At 39.4% G+C, this 18,178-nt stretch overlaps 1 protein-coding gene across 4 annotated transcripts in view; it reads left to right on the forward strand.

The window, feature by feature from the left end:
• Positions 1-18,178, forward strand: part of MTR (5-methyltetrahydrofolate-homocysteine methyltransferase) — a 316,459-nt gene that overhangs the window by 259,706 nt on the left and 38,575 nt on the right. For 3 of the 4 annotated variants that reach the window (XR_011920422.1, XM_072409187.1, XM_072409190.1), the window contains 2 exons: positions 1,456-1,611; positions 6,914-7,113. Coding sequence is in view for 3 of the 4 variants with exons in the window: in XM_072409187.1 (XP_072265288.1) it covers positions 1,456-1,611; positions 6,914-7,113 (356 nt within the window). In the remaining variant the exon portion in view is untranslated. Of the gene's footprint in view, positions 1-1,455; positions 1,612-6,913; positions 7,114-13,298; positions 14,972-18,178 lie in introns of those variants that run through there. The other variant, XM_072409188.1, reaches the window with a different exon arrangement.

The following is an 18,178-nucleotide window of genomic DNA, read 5'->3' on the forward strand; positions in this document are numbered from 1 at the left end:
TACTTGGGGTCTATGTTCTTTTCTGACTTTGCTGTGTCCATGATCATATTTTTTAAGTCATAGGTGACTAAATTTACAAATGTTTGTATGTGCAGAATAAGAGTTATTGGTGGGAAGAATGTTCTGATGTTTCTTCTATCAGAGTTAAAATGAATTGACCTTACTGAGTTATAATTTCTTCATTCTCTTGAAAAAGTTGATATAAGATTTTCAGGGCTTTAAAATCTTGGGTGTTGAAGTTCCTAAATTCCAGTGGTGGGGGGAAATGGCTATGTGGTTGTTCTTTGTCATACAAGGTTTCTGGCGAAAAGATTGATATATTTTATTAGTTTAAACTTGTCTAGGTTAGAAAATGGGCAAAAGGTTAGCAAAAGTTTAAGTAATTCATTATTTTCTGTTGTCAGAGTAGAGGAGGATATGTTTATTACCTCTAGTTCTAATCCCGGAGGGACAGTTTTAACAGGTACGTATTCATGGGACCCTTCACTTAAATTTTATGTACCAAAACCACTCGATCCAGCAGCATCCTCTAATGCAGCGGTCGCCAACCAGTGGTCTGAGAGAAAATTTTGAGGGAGGGGGGTCAGGAGAAGGACCAAGCTGAGGGGACGCACCAGCCAAAGCCGCGGAACAAGTCCCCATACAAGTCCCAGGCTCAGGGAAGTGGGCGGGCAGTGTCCCTGAACATAACCCGCCCACTCTCCCATCACAGGCTTGAATCATAGACGTCACTATGGGGAGGTTTCTCCCCCTTTGATTGGCACCCAGCTCAGCGCACATGCACGGTCAGGAGCTGCTGATTTTAGTGGTTGGCAACCACTGCCAAAAAGGTTGGCGACCACTGCTCTAATGAACCCCGGCCGGCTTTTGCATCACATCTTCGGCTCAATCGATGTGTTGCGTGAAGCGTCGGTACGCTGGGGAGGCTTGGCTTGGCGGGAAATTTAAAAGCAGAAAACATTGTTTACAGTAAAAAAAAGGTTATAAAAAAAATACAAAAATTAAATAGTCAATCCAAAAGTTTTTTCTATTATTCTACTCTTGTTAAGTTAAATATGGCTGGAAAATTAGTTTGTTGTATGAAAGACATTCCAACTGTATACAAAAGGCTTAGGGGACCCTAAATTGTGCAGTGACGTACTGTAGAGTGACTATGAGGCATAATTGCATGATGTTGGGTAAATTATAGTTGTAAGTGGGTTATATAGTTTTTTTTTTAATCAACTTAAACTGTAGTAGAAACAATGATGATATTCAAAATTGTATCATAACATAAAGTTTAGCTGCTCTCTCTTGCCATGTTTATTTCACTAATTTTTTAACTATTCTGTAATCCAACTGTTATTTCAGTAACAAATTGTGTTTGTAAATTATTGTGTGTTGTCACTGCCTGGACTTTTCAGTTTTTCTCTAACATTATGAAACCAATAACCACTTTTACATTCTTGCTTGCAGTAAAACCAAAGCTAACAGGAACACAAGTTTTCAGAAAGTATGACCTGCAGAAATTAAGTAATTACATTGACTGGAAGCCATTCTTTGATGTATGGCAGCTTAAAGGAAAATACCCCAATAGAGGTTTTCCAAAAATTTTCAATGACAAGTCTGTAGGTAAGTAATGAACTGTAATATACAAAAAAAATGTATACTGTATTTTTTTTTGCATGCTTGTATAGTAAACACGGTTCAAAGATTTGTCATTGGAATCACCTCCAATTGTTTATTCAGCAATTTTATTTGGAAAAAACACAAGCTTTGTTCCCTGAGTAGGAATACAAGTAATCATACATTATTCTTTATGTGCATTATGTACATTATTTTTATGTAATCTTTTTAGGCAAGGCAATGTCAAATCCACATGTCCTCAAAGAGCTGAGCCCAGCAATTTCAAAGCCATTATTTCTAATTTTTAGAGACTCTTCAGTCACTGGCAAGGTACTGATGGATTGGCGTCAGGCCAATGTGGTTCCTATCTTCAAAAAGGGAGCAAAGTCATTACTAGGTAACTACAGACCCCTTAATTTAACGTCCATAGTTGGAAAGTTCTTTGATAAAGAACCACCTAGAGGAGTTTCTGCTAGAAAATATTATTATAAGTAATAGTCAGCATGGCTTCAAGAAAGACAGAAGTTGTCAAACAAATCGATAGGGTCGATAGGTTTAGAAAAGTCAATCTGTAAATGGATGGCGAACTGGTTTAAAGATCACATCCAGAGAGTTGTAATTAATGATTCATACTCTGAATGGTCTAAGGTTATTAGTGGTGTACCCCAGGGTTCAGTGTTGGGACCTTTACTGTTTACCATCTTCAAAAATGATATAGAGTTTGGGATTAAAAGTACCATTTCTGTGTTTGCAGATGACACCAAACTATGTAATGGAATTAAGTCCATACAGTATGTCTATAATATACAAGCAGACCTGGATGTACTGTTTGATTGGGCAGCCAATTGGCAAATGACATTTAATATAGATAAATGTAAAATTATGCTAACAACATGCATGCTTCATACTGTCTAGGGGAAATACATTTGGGGGAGTCAGAAATGGAAAAGGATCTGGGGGTTCTGGTAGATCATGAGACTTAATAACAGCATGCAATGCCAAGCTGCAGTATTTAAAGCTAGTAAAGTACTTTCTTGTATTAAAAGAGGATTAGACTGCAGAGATGGAGACATAATCCTGCCCCAAAGCATTGGTCAGACCACATCTGGAATATGCAGTCCAGCTTTGGTCACCAGTTCACAAAAAAGACATTGTGGAATTGGAGAGAGTGCAGAGAAGGGCAACTAAATTAATAAAAGGAATGGAGTAGCTCAGCTATGAGGGGAGATTAGCTGAACTGAATCTATTCTTCCTTGAGAAGAGACGTTTAAGGGGGGATATGATCACCCAGTATAAATATATAAACGGTCCATGTAGAGAATTTTTTTCCCCATTATTCACTTTGTGATCAGTGCCAGTGTCTTGGTATGACTGCTCTAGCAGCCGTTAAAGAGTGTCGAAGAATACCCCTCTTGGCCTTAGGCCACAGATCCTGGGACCACAAAGGGCAGGGTCACTACTGGGCTATTGGGAATTGATTTGTCTGTAAAAACGTAATAAATTTTCACCTTAAGTGAAGCAGAAAATCCCAAACATCAAGAACTTTATTTATAAGGGAAGATCATGGGGCCAGGTGCAACCAACATGATTTATCTAAGGCATAGAATGTAAATCAGTAGGGATCAATGAATTTTCAAGGGCTACCCAACATTTCTTGGCCCTGTAATGAAGTCGATTAAGCATTTTAGGGGAGAAACATGACAATACAGGTTGACAATCGAAAATCCGGCCATCCAGGGGTTTCCAGTTCCTTCAATTTTACGACATGAATTTTGAAACGCGTTTTTAATACAGAGACTGCAGTACACTGTTTGGCCACTAATGTTTTTATGGCGCTGTTCTCCAGAAACAGCTGTTAGATCTTGTTTGCTACACTAAATACACGTTAAGACGTCCCTGCTGCCTGCTCCCTGGAACTGTGCAAGATGTCTGTGGGTACAGCGAGAGAAAGCCTGGCCTGTGTGTGGAGGTGACTATAACCTTCAAATCTGGAATTTTCGAAAATCCGGCACTCCTCAGGTCCAAAGATTGCCAGATTTTTCAATGTCAACCTGTATAATATAATTTTTTTAGTCTGTGCCAACATAGCCTAGGAAATTCGGGGACGCTTGCCAGTCCCAAACAAATTGGCCGTAGGTGTGTTGTGCTTTATGAAGATAGACCGCAGATAGCAAAATAGGAACAGTCTGAAACTATTTGAATTGAGCAGAAGCTATGAAGATACGAGGGCATGCTGACAAGTTCCTGACTTTGCCCAGAAAGAAGAGAGCCAGAGTTATGAAATAACACATTTTCTTTAACATTTTCCCCCCTGAGACTGATGCACTTGGTACAGCGTAGTTGCAGCTTTTGTCTTCACCGTTCAAATAAAAGTCCTTTTGTTGGGCCGCAAACCAGCTCTCAGCAGCATCTTTGACGTCCGAAATGTCCTCAAAACGTTGCCCCTTCAGGTGTTTCTTCAAATTCAGAAACAGATAATATTCTAAAGGGGCCAGGTCAGGTGAGTAGGGGGGATGGTGGACCAATTGGAAACCCAGGGTGTTCGGCAGCCACAACGTTGGACGTGTGCGCAGGTGCGTTGTCCTGCAAGAAAGGATCCCTTTGGTCCACTTTCCACAGCGTTTGGTCTTAACTGACTCCTTCAGCTGGTCCAGGAGATTAGCATAATACTGTCCGGTGATACTAGAGCCCTGAGGTAGGTAGACCACCAGGAGAATACCGTCTTTGTCCCAGAAAAAAGGACCCCATGACTGATTTTTTGGGCGATTTCTGGGTTCAGGACTTCTTCGGTAGCGGGGACCCACTGCGGCACCATTCCTTTGACTGTTCCTTGGTTTCAGGGTCATAGATGTGGAGCCAGGTTTCATCCTCAGTCACTAACCTAGCCAAAAAGTCCTGTGCAGCTTCAAATTGGCCAATATGGCTTTGGATGTTTCAACTCGTTCCTTCTTCTGATCACTGTTCAAACATTTCGGCAGCCACTTCGCTGAAAGCTTGCGCAAGTCTAGGATAGTGGTGATAACAAACCCAACACGCTCCCGTGAGATGTCAAGTATCTGGGCTATCGTTTTTGGGGATATTCGCTCGTCCTTAATAATCAGCTCATAACTTGATATTGTCTTCAACAATATCCACCCCCTTCCACCTGTAAATCATCACTAATCTGCCCCAGCCGAAGTCTCCTCTCTTCTCTTAACTCTATCTACTACCTGTCTGCTTGACCCAATTCCCTCTGGTCTACTCTGTGCCCATTCCTCCACCTTGGCCCCCGCACTAACCCAACTATTCAACCTCTCCTTTTCTACTGGTCTCTACCCCTTGGTTTTTAAACATGCCATTTTTCTCCCTATCCTAAAGAAACCCTCACTAGACCCCTACCTTCTAGCTACCGTCCTCCCTTCTCCCATATATTTCCAAACTTCTTGAGCGCCTTCTTGAGCGCTCTATAAAAGACTCACTGATTACCTGAACACCAACTCTCTCCTTAACCCACTCCAGAAACAGGCCTTACTAAAGAGGTCAATGACCTCCTCAGCACTCCCAAGGCAACTTTTTCCTCCTCCTTCTACATCTTTCCTGTTTTTGACACTGTTGATCACCCCCTTCTAATCCAAATCATGAACTGTTTTGGTATCAGTGACATCACTCTCTTGGTTTGCTTCTTACCTTTTGGTGTTCCCCAAGGGTCAGTGCTTGGACTGGTTCTCTTTTTTCAGTACACTTCCTCACTCAGTAGTCTCATACCCTCCTTTGGTTTACTCAAAATATATAAAACTAAAATCTATCTGACAGATTTCTGAATAAATACATTTTCTGGATAAAACTCATCATCCCCCCCCCCCAATTCTAAATCTCTCCCTGAATTGTTTTTAACTATTAACAACACTTGTTATTCATCCCTCCCCTCTGGCTTCTTGTCTTTGTGTCACCTTCGATTCTGCCCTCTCCTTTACTCCTCATATTCATAACATTTCCAGGTCCTGTCACTTTCCCCTGTGCAACATCTTCGAAATCCGCCCTACCTGTCCTCGTAGACCTCCAAACTCTTTTTACATGCATTTATCTCTCGTCTGGACTACTGTAACTGTAACAACTCTCTATCATTTCACTAACCTGACTCTCTCCTCTACAATCTATTATGAATGCTGCAGCCAGGCTTATCCATCTATCTCACCACTTGTCTTCTACTGCCTCTCTTTGTAGTTCTCTTTATTGGTTTACATTTCACCTTAGAGTCAAATTCACGTTCCTGTGTTTTGCCTTCAAATCCCTCCACAGTTCTTGTCCCACTTACCTTCTGACCTGGTAGAAATATACTCCCCTAGCCACTCTCTTCACTCCTCCAATGACATACTAATGTTTTCCTCATTTATAACCTCATCACATGCACGGCTCCAGGACTTTTTTTAGAGTCACACTGACTCTCTGCAATGGTCTTCCTCGTCCTATTTGGCTTACTCCTGCTTTCTGTTTATTTAAAAGTGTACTCAAAAGCCATTTTTTTCAAACTTGCCTACCCATCTTTGTTTGTCTTTTAAAACCCTCACTACTTCCCACCACTTCATATCTCCCCTACCCCTCCCCTTGTGTGATACTTTCCCCACCTTCTATATTGTAAGCTCTTAACAGTAAATACATAAGTATTTACTGTTAGGTATGCCATTTACTAAGGTCTAAGGATGTTAACTTCAGGCATGCAAAAAAGTGATGATTTATTGATTTCATTTATTGCATTGAATATACTAAAATATATATTGATTTGAATATAATCCAAAGTACATTTTACCTGAAGGAACAGGAAAAATACACTGACATTAGTATCAACCCAAGTAACAACATGTGGCCGTCACTGCAAACATTGAAAAAACAAAAAAAAAAAGGCAATAAAATTTGCATGAATAAATTATTTATGAATGAATACAATTAACATGAATTAAAGTGACCGTGACAAAGGCTAGAATGTCAGGTGACTGTGACAAAGGCTGGATAGAAGTTGCAGACTATGGGTTTAAAATATGTAGTGGTAATTGTAATAGGAATGAGTTACAGGTGTGTGTGTAGTACCTCTTTACTTATTCCCAGAAATGGTTATTATAAATATAGTAATGGTTATATATATATATATATATATATATATATATATATATATATATATATATATATATATATATATACACACACACATAGATGCTCATATGTAAAACTTAGAGTTCTTGAATAAACCAAACTTGTTAAACCTCATTTTTTATTTATATAGAAATTATATATTTTTAGGAAATCTCTAACATTTTTGTCCTTTTACATTTAGGAGAAGAAGCTAGAAGAGTCTATGATGATGCTCAAAACTTGCTACATTTTCTCATTAGTCAAGATAAAATTGAAGCCTGTGGGATTGTAGGCATCTGGCCAGCTCAGAGCGTACAGGATGACATTTTCTTATATGCAGAGAAAGAAGATGTGCCGCACTCCTCAAAGCCTATAGCCATTTTTCGTGGTCTTAGGCAGCAGGTGACTGGAACACTATTTTTTATTTCCATATACAGTATATTAAAAGTGAACTATAATGTTTTTGGTCAGTTTTATGTAAAGCCTAATTCCAAACAAAGCTTTTTGTTTTGTTTTCAATAGGCACACAGTTTCTTCCACTGTAGGAAGTAACATCTATTTTTGAGCCAATATTTATATTAGGGTTTACTTTATTTTAGGAGTAAAAAAAATAGAAATATAAACATATCCACAGACCCAAAAGCACTTGGAACATCTAAGAATAAACATTAGAACAGTATAGTACAATAAACTCACAGCACCCATGGGAATTGGTAGATCATGGATAATGTAGTTTCTGATTGTTTGAGAGTTCCTAATAAAATAGACCTTATTCATTTTATACCCCATACTTTACAATATTATACCATTCATTCTGCATTGACTCAATATTCAATTTCAAATACTCTAATTAAAAGCAAATTCAGACAAATTCAAACTTTTATTATTGTTACAGTTTTACTGTTTTATAAAATAGCTTTATAAATGCTTGTATACAGGAAGAAGATATGGAGGCAGATTATTATAAAAAAAAATATAAGAAAAAGAAAATCCTCTGCTCACAGTTGAAATCCCCTGCTCAAAGTTTCTAAGTTTAAGTTAAGATAGAAATACTTATAATTACAATTATTATTATCCTATCTATACCCCTTCAGTTATATTAATTGAAGGGGTATAGATAGGACATCAACAGACTAAAGCTACGTACACACTTCCAATTATTATCGTTGGAAAACGAACGACGAACGTTCATGCACGATATATACGAACGATCGTATAGCAACGATTCTGCACATAGAGTTAACGACACGATCGTTCGTAGATATTGTACACACAATAGATACGATCGTTTGAGCGATAGAGGAACTATGTGCACGACAGGAAAGTGAACGGACGTTTGTTCATCACGCATGCTCTGACCATGGACGATCAACGAACGACCGTACACACGAACGATGTTCAACGATCGTCGTCCAATCCGATCCGTCGGTCCGGTCGTTCGTTTCCAGCGACTTTCCTCGTTCGTCGGCGTCGTTGGTTACTTTTTTACGAACGATTTTTTGCCCAATCGATCGTTCGTCGTTCGATTGGAACGATAAAAATTGGAAGTGTGTACGCACCTTAACAGACCCTCATTGCAGTGTGTAGAGGATCTAACTTGATAGCCTTATTGAAGTGCCATTTAGAAGCTCCCAAATATAAACATCTGACATGTTAAGCCATTTACCTAAAAACTTGCAGAAGCTGCACATTAGAAATTACAAGGAATCATAGAAGGCACTGGGTATGGTTATGTTGGAACAACTTGTCAATTGACAGTCCTTCAGAGTCACAAAATGCCTCACTAAGAAGACAACAAGACATTCTAAGGACCCAGAAAACATTTTATAGTACTACTCATTCTAGAAAACAAACATGTTAAGGACTTGTTAGGAACCCTAACATAGCAAATAGGTAGAAAACATATATTATTTTCTTTCTCAGCTCCCTCCCTTTGTTTATTTTTATTTCAATACATTTTTATTCAGGGAAAAAAACAGGTTTAACAGAAAGTTGTGAAAAACAGGCACAGGTAAAACAGTTGCATAGATTTTAGACATAGAGAAACCTGCTATATAACATTGCAAACCTGTACATCATTTACATGAAAAGGATCTCTTGTTGCCAAGAATCCCGTTTAATACAAAAAAAAAGGAACAAGGATAATGGGTGTGGGAAAAATGAGGGGGGGGGGGAGGGGAATCCACAATAAGAAGATAACTGTTGTGGAGCAATGTGCAACCTATGGGTCCCAGGTAAGTTCAAAGAAGTGTGGTGTATCTATGAGTGTGCACATGAGTTTTTCATTAATCATTATCCAGTTCAGTTTAGCTTTTACTGAAGATAGGCAAAATGTTCATTTTAACTAATGCTATCCTTCCCATCTAAGAAGTTGGGGATGCAAAAATTTGTTTGAATTTTGAGCCATAGTTTTTTTTATAGAGCTGGTGAGGTCTGGGACTAAGCTTAATTTCCAGGTTTGGTCAAGTCTAATTTCCTGTTTGAGGATTTTAAATAAGTTAGGGATTGAAGTTAGTAGAGAGGTGATGTACATCTAGATGTCATCTGCAAAGAGGACACATTTATGTTCTACCTCTCCTCTCTTATGCCCTTAAAATCAGAGCAGCTTTGTATAGCAATTCCTAATTGTTCAATTGCTTGTGCAAATAACAAAGGGGGGACAACCCTGCCTGGTGCCTTTTTTAATTGCAAATTTACCTGATTAGAAACCTCCTACTTAAACCTTATTGCAGGATTGGTGTATAAAAGGGCCAGGAGCTGAAGAAAGCTGTAGAAACCCCCAAATGCCTTCTGGAGATCTATGGAAAGAAGCACGGCTTTCCTGTGAGAGTTCCCATCCCAATGGGTGAAGTGTGCTAAAATCAAATCATTAGATCTCCTGGTCAGATCAGGTGCTTGGCAAAATGGTATAAAACCGACCCGTTCGGAGATGAATGTAATGGCTTAGGAAAGAGTTCAATCGAAGAGATAGGATTTTTGTCATGATCTTTAAATCAGTTTGGGAAGGTGTAGGGACCGAAAAAACTAATCGGCTGCCAGTGGGGAGAGTAGGGAATTAGAATTATAAAGTTTTTGGTAGCAGTCACTAAACTCTTCTAAAATCATATTGGGGTTTGTGTATTTCTACCGGCTCGTGTTTTCAGTTTGGGCAATGCGTAAGTTTTAGAGCGAGGATTTAGCTTTTTAACTAGGTGTTGCCCTAGTTTGTCTAACAAGGTGAAAAACCTATGACCCCACCAACGGAGAGATTTTTCAGCTCTGGTAGTTAAGCATAAGTTTATTTCCATCCTCAGATCTTTGACCTGGTGGCAAAGGTCTAGAAGTGGGGAATGTTTATGACAGTGTAAAAGTTCCCAGTACATTTTCATTTTAGATTTAATAGCCTGATTTGGGGACTTTTTTAAGTCTGGAAGCCATTTGATGAATTCATCTCTGGTGGTGACTTTAAACGCCTCCCAATTTGTCACATAGTAAGTGTCACATGGATTGTTATGGTAGAAGAATTCTTTAATGGTGGCCTCAATTTCTATGCCTACCAGTTTGTCTTGTAGTAAGCTATGGTTCAGTCTCCAGCGGAAACTAGATTGCTTTCCCCTAAGGCCTTCAAGCATGACAACCAGAGGGTCGTGATCAGACCAGGTGGATGAAAGAATACGGGCGCTAGCAACAAGGGGCACCGTGTGAGCTGGTGTGAATATATGATCTATCCTAGAATATACTTTGTGGGCCGTGCAGTAATGTGTAAAATCCCTTGTGGGGTTTAATTCTCTCCAGATGTCAACCAGGTTATGTTGACACAGTAGGAGGGCCAGTTTATTGCTCTGCTTTGGGGTATGTTTATATCAGGGAGGACCTGATTTATCTAAAACCTGGTCTAGGGCCATGTTCGAGTCTCCTAGGGGAAGAAGGGTGCCTTGTGCTTTAGGTAAGATTGAAGAAAATGCCAGTTGTACCATATTGGGGTCATAGGAAACAATAAAAGTGACCAACTGACCGGATAAGGTACCTTTCACTAATAAAATCTGCTTTCAGGGTCTTTCACCACCTCCAGTCCTTGGAAGTTCAAGTGCTTTGCTAGGCACAGATCAACTCCACAATGTTTTAGTAGGCGTTAGCTGTGTAAAGCAATGGGTAGTGTTTATGTAGGTAGGAAGGAGCTGAATTTTTGGTGAAGTGGGTCTATTGCAGGCTGATTACTTCCGCCACAACTGAGTGGTAGTGTTAAAATGCTTTGCATCTTTTGATGGGCGAATTCAGGCCCTGAGTATTGTGAGACACGATTTTAAGGGGTGTGGTGGCACTATACTGAGTGTTATTTAGGGTGGAGCTAAGGAAGGTGTCATGCTGAATAACTTATAGCATAATGGTACTAGTTAACCTAATCCTGATATGGAAAGGGTTTAAGAGAAAAAAGGGGTTACGCTTTAGAGAATGTAAACAGAACCACAATGAATAACATAGAAACATACATACAAGCAGGACTAGGGTCATTCTCCCAGAGTCCTGTGAGGCCCCAGAGGAGGAGCCCAGACAAAAAGCAGGTAAAAACACCTGTGGGAGGCTTAGTGGACGCCCGTGAAATAGGCCTTCAAATAAGAGTCCCACGTGGGAGGGCATGTGTACTTCCCCCCAGTCCAAGGCACCAAACTTTAGTACAAAAATATACAAAAGTAAACTTTTGCAGCAGCCAAAGCATATAGGAAATTTTGAGGAAGACACAGTAATGTAAACTAAACCAAGGGAGTATTTACCAAGTAATTAACTCAGGGCTCCAAAAAAATCAGTAAAATACAATGGAAAAAAATAGGGCAAAGCATCAGGGTTGTCCCTTCTTCAATCGCCAACCACTGAATTTGACACAGAACAATAGGCAATAAAGCAATACAACCAGCAGAAGTCTTCTTTACAGTTGAGAGTCCGGACTCCAGCAGAAGGTACAACCAGGCTCTTAAGGACGGAGTAGTCTCAAAGAGATATTGGCCAGGAAGGCTAAATCCAAGCCTGGATTAGAGCTTGCTGGCCATTCCTTTAAGTAAGTTTCTTGTGCTTAGTTGCTTTTGTGACTTTGTTTCAAAGAGGATATAATGGTGCTTGGGAGAGCTCTCTAGTGGACGATCAAAGGAAGCTTCTTTGTGCAGTAATCCTAGGTCAAACAGTAGCTTTTCACGATCTGAGAAGTTGGAAAAAGAAAAAGTTTTTCTTTAAATTTGTAAGAGTAATCACAAAGGGAAGGCCCAGCGGTATGGAATCTCTTTGCCGTGAGGATCTGAAGTAGGAGTTTTAAGACCCAGCCGAATTACATGGTCAGAGGATATAGGTCAGTAAATTTTTGTATGGCGTTTCTTTCCATCATAAGATCTGTTTGTGGTCTAGCCACTCTCATGACTGCTTCTTATGTACCATCAGGTGGACCATCTTTCTTGACCGCTCCTTACGCTCTGTGGACCATGTCCAGTTCCACCATATTATCTGTGTAATCTAGTAGCGGTGATAGTATAAATGTTTTGGTCACCTCAGTAAGATTGTTCTATTTTAGGCTACAGCTCAAAATGGTTACCCCTGCCCGTTCTGTTTTCTAGGTCAACTATTTTGAGCTTTAGCTCATTAGTTTTAGAATCCATTACAGTGATCTGGGAAGTGTTTTAGTTGACTATGGAGATAATGTCATCTATTTTCTGCTCAATATTTTAAGTCTGGTTCCTAAATTTTGGAAATCTTTTCTCATCTCTCAGGTAATAGCTGCACTCGTTTTGGCCAATTCAGATTGAAGGAGAGCAGCAATGACCCAAAGCTATGGGTCACACTTAAACTTAGGAGTGGTTCAAGTGGATTTTAACAGCAGTCCTGTTGCTCAAGTGAAATTAATGTTAAGGGAAAAATGAGTCGATAGAATAAATAAGAAGTGACAAAAAATTACTTCCATGGGTGCTTCCAAGCAATAAAATTGCTCAGGGACTAGAGCATGTAGTTGTACATTTTTTAATCAACAAACTCCCTGAACTTTCACCTTGTATAAATAACATAAGCTTCTTCTCGTGAGGTCAATATGCTTATTTCAAAATTGTCAAAATTGTAAGAATACTGTGGAAATGCTATACTATACTATCATTATTGTAATTTCTAGGGTCTCGGCAATGCCCTGAGGAAGCCCGTTTAGGGCGAAACGCGTCGGGCAGGACCAAAAGTACAGTACTGACCCACATCTTGGACTCTTTAGTGAGAGTATTTTATTAAACCATGGTTAAACATTGCCATGGCCTCTTTTACCAATTATGCTTCTAAGAAGTATATGTTTTAGTAATTTAAATAAAGGGTTTTATGTCATGCCAAACTTATTTTCTGCCATAAAGTGCCGCTATCTTTGCACTTTCTCTCTTATGTACTTATCACTGCGGGATTGGCTTCCTCTTCTTCTAATCAATACTAAATGTCATTTGCCACTTGGTTGCCCAGGCAATTAGTGCTTCCAGGTCTGCATGCAAGTTAGGGACATCTTGTAAAGAATTGATTCTATAACATAGTTTGGTGTCAGTAAATACAAAATAAAGTATCTGACACTGACACTTTATTACCTTAATTTTTTCTAGCTGGTATTGGATCGTATCAGTTTTGAGTCATTATGGTTCATTTAAAGCGGAAGTAAACCAAAAGCAGATCCCTCGATGGTTCTTCTTGGTTCTTCTTGTGGTCTTCTGGTTCTTCTTGTGATCCGGCCCCGTGTTGTCCTGGGATTCCTCTTCACCCTGACACTGAAATCTTCTGCCTTCTCTTCTGGCCTTCTTGCTCCCTCACCCGATCTCGTACTGTGCAGGTGCGAGATCGTATGATTTGATCTAGCTGTGCATGCTTTGCCCATTCTGGGCTTAAAAAAGGCTGTAAATTAAAAATGTTGAGTTTTGGTACGCTTTAAGAATGTCAGTACTTTTGCAACGTGTCTTTCATTTTGTATTTTGGCACACTTGATTTTTACATCTTTTGTTTATTCTTTAAAATTTTTAGATGGTGATGGTGGTACTTCATTTTTTATTTTTAGAATTCCCCTTTCAACTCAATATATTTTTTTTCTTTTAGAATTGATGAACAAACACTTAAACACTTCTATTGTTTAGCTCTCTAAGCTCCCACTACCTATCCTGTGTTCTGCATGGCACAGGCAATGCTCCAGGGAATAGATTGTTAGAGGTCCGTCCTTTCAGCTTGCAGTTTCCATTTTCTATGTATCTTGTCATTGGTTATAACATGGACCAAGACAGCTGGGTCATGCCTAGCTGCTCCCAGTTATTTGACCACTTACTATACCACATGCTAAATTCTGGCACCAGGCAGAAAGCAAACCATTTGGTTCAGGCTACCTGGGAGACTAATTATTCTATTAGTTGTTCTGAATATAGAATCCCTTAATAGCCAAGCCCTCCTGCATTACGTCGTCCACTTTTTAAAATGTAGCAGTGACATGTAGAGCTTTCACCCATACAACTTCACACAACTTAGCTATGTAGGTGTGTTGTGTGCTAACACAGAACTGGCATTCCTAATTCTACGTTAACCCAGCTCCATACCTGATCATCATAACTTTAGCTCTCTATCCTTCACATCTATTCCAATAACTGCCAGCTCAGTGGGCTGTTACAAGATAGATATACCCTGTTGGAGTGCTTTGCAATCTGTGAGTCTTGCCCTGAAGAGGAAAATGAAGAAGAAGATGAGCTCTGCCTCAAGTCTGTTGATTTTAGCGCCATGTTTCTCCATCCCACATCTGGTGTTTGCAGCTCTGTGGAGAGCTTGTACCACCAAATCCATTGTGCCCCACTAAACCAATATATTATTTCTGATACCTGGGCATGTCCAATTCACAAGTGTTGGGAAGACCATTGGTAAGATATGGTGGTGTGAGCTCATGCTTTACAATCATTTACTTTTTAGTTTAAATCATATATATATATAAAAATATATAAAATATATTATATATAAAATATATAAAAGAAAAAGGACATAATGGACAGTTTGTTCCATGAAACTGTCACCTGCTGGAGAAGGACACTAGGTACAAAACAAAATAAAGACAGGCAGTCTGGTGGTGGCTTTTTTGTATATTTTAAAGAAGCTGCGTAATTTGCCCGTTACTTTTTTTTCCTCAGAAGAATTTTTTTTAAATTAAATAATAGACTGGATATTATAGATCCTTATAGTCTTTTAACTTATAGAAAATTACCAGAATTTCTTTTCAATCACCTTTTTCATCTCACCTCCCCAAAAAACATCTCACCTCCCCAAAAAACAGTACTTCTTATGAACGAAGTTTCTTACTAATTTCTCACGATAGTGTGTACATTTGTGAGTTGGGAATTTGATTCCAGATATGGGTGACATATTGGAAAATCAATTTTAGTCTCTGCAGCTCAATTCGCTCCCAGAAACCTATGTTTGTATGTGTATATCCAGTTTATGTAACGGTGTATATTTGTGAACAAGGGGATTTGATTCCAGATTTGAGTTTAAAAAGAATTTTGGTCACTGTTGTAAATTTCACCTGAGATTTCCCGAAGTTTGCGGTAACACAAGCAATGTACAGTACTAAAAACAGGATATTTGTTAATTGCGTCACTTCTCAGAAACACTTGCCAAATATTTACAAGAGTGAAAGAAATGGTCAGTGGGTCCAATTGTGGGGATAGGAATCAGGTGAAATTATATCATCATTTAGCTTAAGCACAAGCAAACTGTAATCAAAGATCGCAAAAGTATAAATGCACAATAAAGATGTTGATGAGTCAGTATCTCAGCATGAGTTAACTCAAAACCACATCCATCAGACAATTTTTCAGTAAGCAATGAACAGGTTTCTTCCAACTTCCTTGCACCTCTCTGATGCACTCCACAGTGAGCAGTCTGAAGAATTTATTTCAGCATCCCATTATGGGGCTGTTGCCTAAGGACTTGAGAAACAGAAAGAGGCTTTTGTTAGGAGGCTATGCAGAAACAAAACGAGGCACAGTAAGGCCCCGTATGTTGAGCAGTTGGACTTTGCTCCAATAAACCAATATAAGTTATTCCAGCCAAGTAAACAAATTGCAAGCATTCTAAAACATTGAGGATCAGCAAAATCACCGGGTCCAAAAGAAGAGAGCCTCAATCGAATCCAGGCACCTATGAGTGTTGCTACTGTTTTTCAACAAGTTGGGGGTCTTTAGCCTTAGCCTTCTTTTGGGTAAGAGGAGGTGGATCTGCCTTGGAGGTAGGTGCAGAATTCAGCCAGAAAGCAAAAGTCAATTGCTAAAAAGGAGTAGAGGCTTAAAGCGTACCTAAACTCACAATTTTCACTTTACATAAAAAAGTTGACAACCCTTTTATTTAGAGTAAAACTTATGTGTTTGGTTTTTTTTTAAGTGCAACACCCTTTTAAGGGTTAAGCACCGCCCCCTAATTCTCGATCGCCTAGGCTGTCGAGAATGAATGGGAGCACAAAGCTTCCCATTATACCTACATCAGGAATCTCCTTCTGCGCATGCCCAAACATCGTTATCCGATCTTGCCCCCTGCTCCGGTGATGTAGGATGAAGAACAGGAAGAAGAAGAGAAGATGGCGGCACCCGGAGCACCAGCTCCAAAGCAAATGCCAGGATGGCGCGAGACCCAATGCAGGACAGCCCTGGAGTGATCGGACTGTTCGCGGGATTAAAGGTGGGTGTGGTCCCTCACACACAGATGAAAGGGAAATCCCCAGCAATAAATAGCCCAATCCTCCTATTTTGTCTAATAGTGTTTTAGATGATGCCTCATCTGGTGAGTTACGTGAGGGATGTCAGCTAGGAGTGTGACTTTGGCTCAGTAGAGATCCACTTTCTTTCAGACTCTCCTGACGGCCTTTTTTATATTATAATAATGAACTCTGCAAAAGTACACCTTGAAGCCTCTTTAGATTTATGAAGTGTGGCCCCAGCATACTCATCTCCTCTTTCCAAATCAAGCCAAGAGGCAGGGGCGTGTCCCAGAAACTGATGAAAGATACGTACAACAATTTCTTATAGGGAGTCTGCTATAAAGTCTTTTGGAATACAACATCTATTTGTTACCTATTTTCAAAGTCATCCATTGAGAGGTGGAAGAACACTAACTGTTAATAATAGAATTTTATGTCCCTCTTTAGCAGAGACGCACCTTTCCAGTTCACTAAGTTCAGAAATAGCCTTTCACTGGCCTAGATGTGATTGGCGCTAATATAGCCTGTCAGGGGTCCATATTGCAAAATGGTTTCTGTTTTTTATGGTCACTTATGGTCCACTGAAGAGTTGTGGGCTTGCTCTGATTCTATTTCCCTTTGGGCATATATATATATATATATATATATATATATATATATATATATATATATATATACATAAATCAGGTTTTTGTCAACATTCCTTTATCAGAAATCTCTTGATTTTTTTTTTATTATTGACTGGGCTTCAGCACAAATAGCTTGTAAATCAAGTGGCTCAGAACTAAGTGCAGTAAAAAAATGCAGCAGTAGTGTTTTTGAGATATGATTTTTGGGTGACTGTAAAACTGTATTTATTCTTTAAGGGTTTTGATACTTTTTCTAGGCGCTATTAAATACTTTCACCCTTTCTTCCATTTTTTAAACTAATTAAGGGTTTACATGTGTAATATAAGTTCTAGATAAACTCACCTTTGCTTTCTTACTTTTGGCTCAAAATGAAATGGAGTTAAAACAGTCTTCTACAAATTGTTCATAGCCTTTTAAACTCCCTGAAAGTAAAAAAACATATTGTAACTGGGAAAATAAGTGCTAGCAAGGTTGAAGGATTTTTTTCCAGTGCACAGTCTGCCACATGTATGCACATGTAGAGCAACAACTCAAAGATTATTACTGATGTAACAAATCAGAGATAGAGATCTAGTGGAGTGCATTCCAAACTGAGTACACTAGATAACCTTGAAATGAGTCATGGGGAGTGGTAGGAGCTCACAAAAAGGAAGGTCAGTCGTGTGTTTGAGCGGCCAAACATATTTGCTAATTTATGTGAAGACGTGCTGGTGGTAGCCCCGGATGTCACTTCTGCCTCCAACCTCTGGTGAGAAGCACATCTTGTAATGCCAGGGAAGTCATTGCAGGAAGGGGGTTCTATATTCATGTGGACTAGTAGAATTATTTGTGACCCAGATCACCTCAGCCGAATGGTTTGCTGTCTCTCTGGTGCTGGGGTTCAGCATGTGGTAGACTGAGTAGGCAAATTATTGGGAGGGGCTGGGCATGACCCCAGCAGTCCATGTTGGAACCAGTGACAGGATACATAAAAGATAGAAGATCCTTAACCACCTGGCCGTTAAGCCCGAGCATGTTCGGGGTAAAAACTTTTGCAATTATGGTTAACCCCGAGTTTTTCTTACCAGGTGGTTAAATGTAAACAAATGTTATATTGCAATCCGATTGTCATACATTGTATGACAATCGGATTACAAC

Source organism: Pyxicephalus adspersus, chromosome 4 (genome assembly GCF_032062135.1).
Source record: "Pyxicephalus adspersus chromosome 4, UCB_Pads_2.0, whole genome shotgun sequence".
NCBI classification, from domain to species: Eukaryota; Metazoa; Chordata; class Amphibia; order Anura; family Pyxicephalidae; genus Pyxicephalus; species Pyxicephalus adspersus.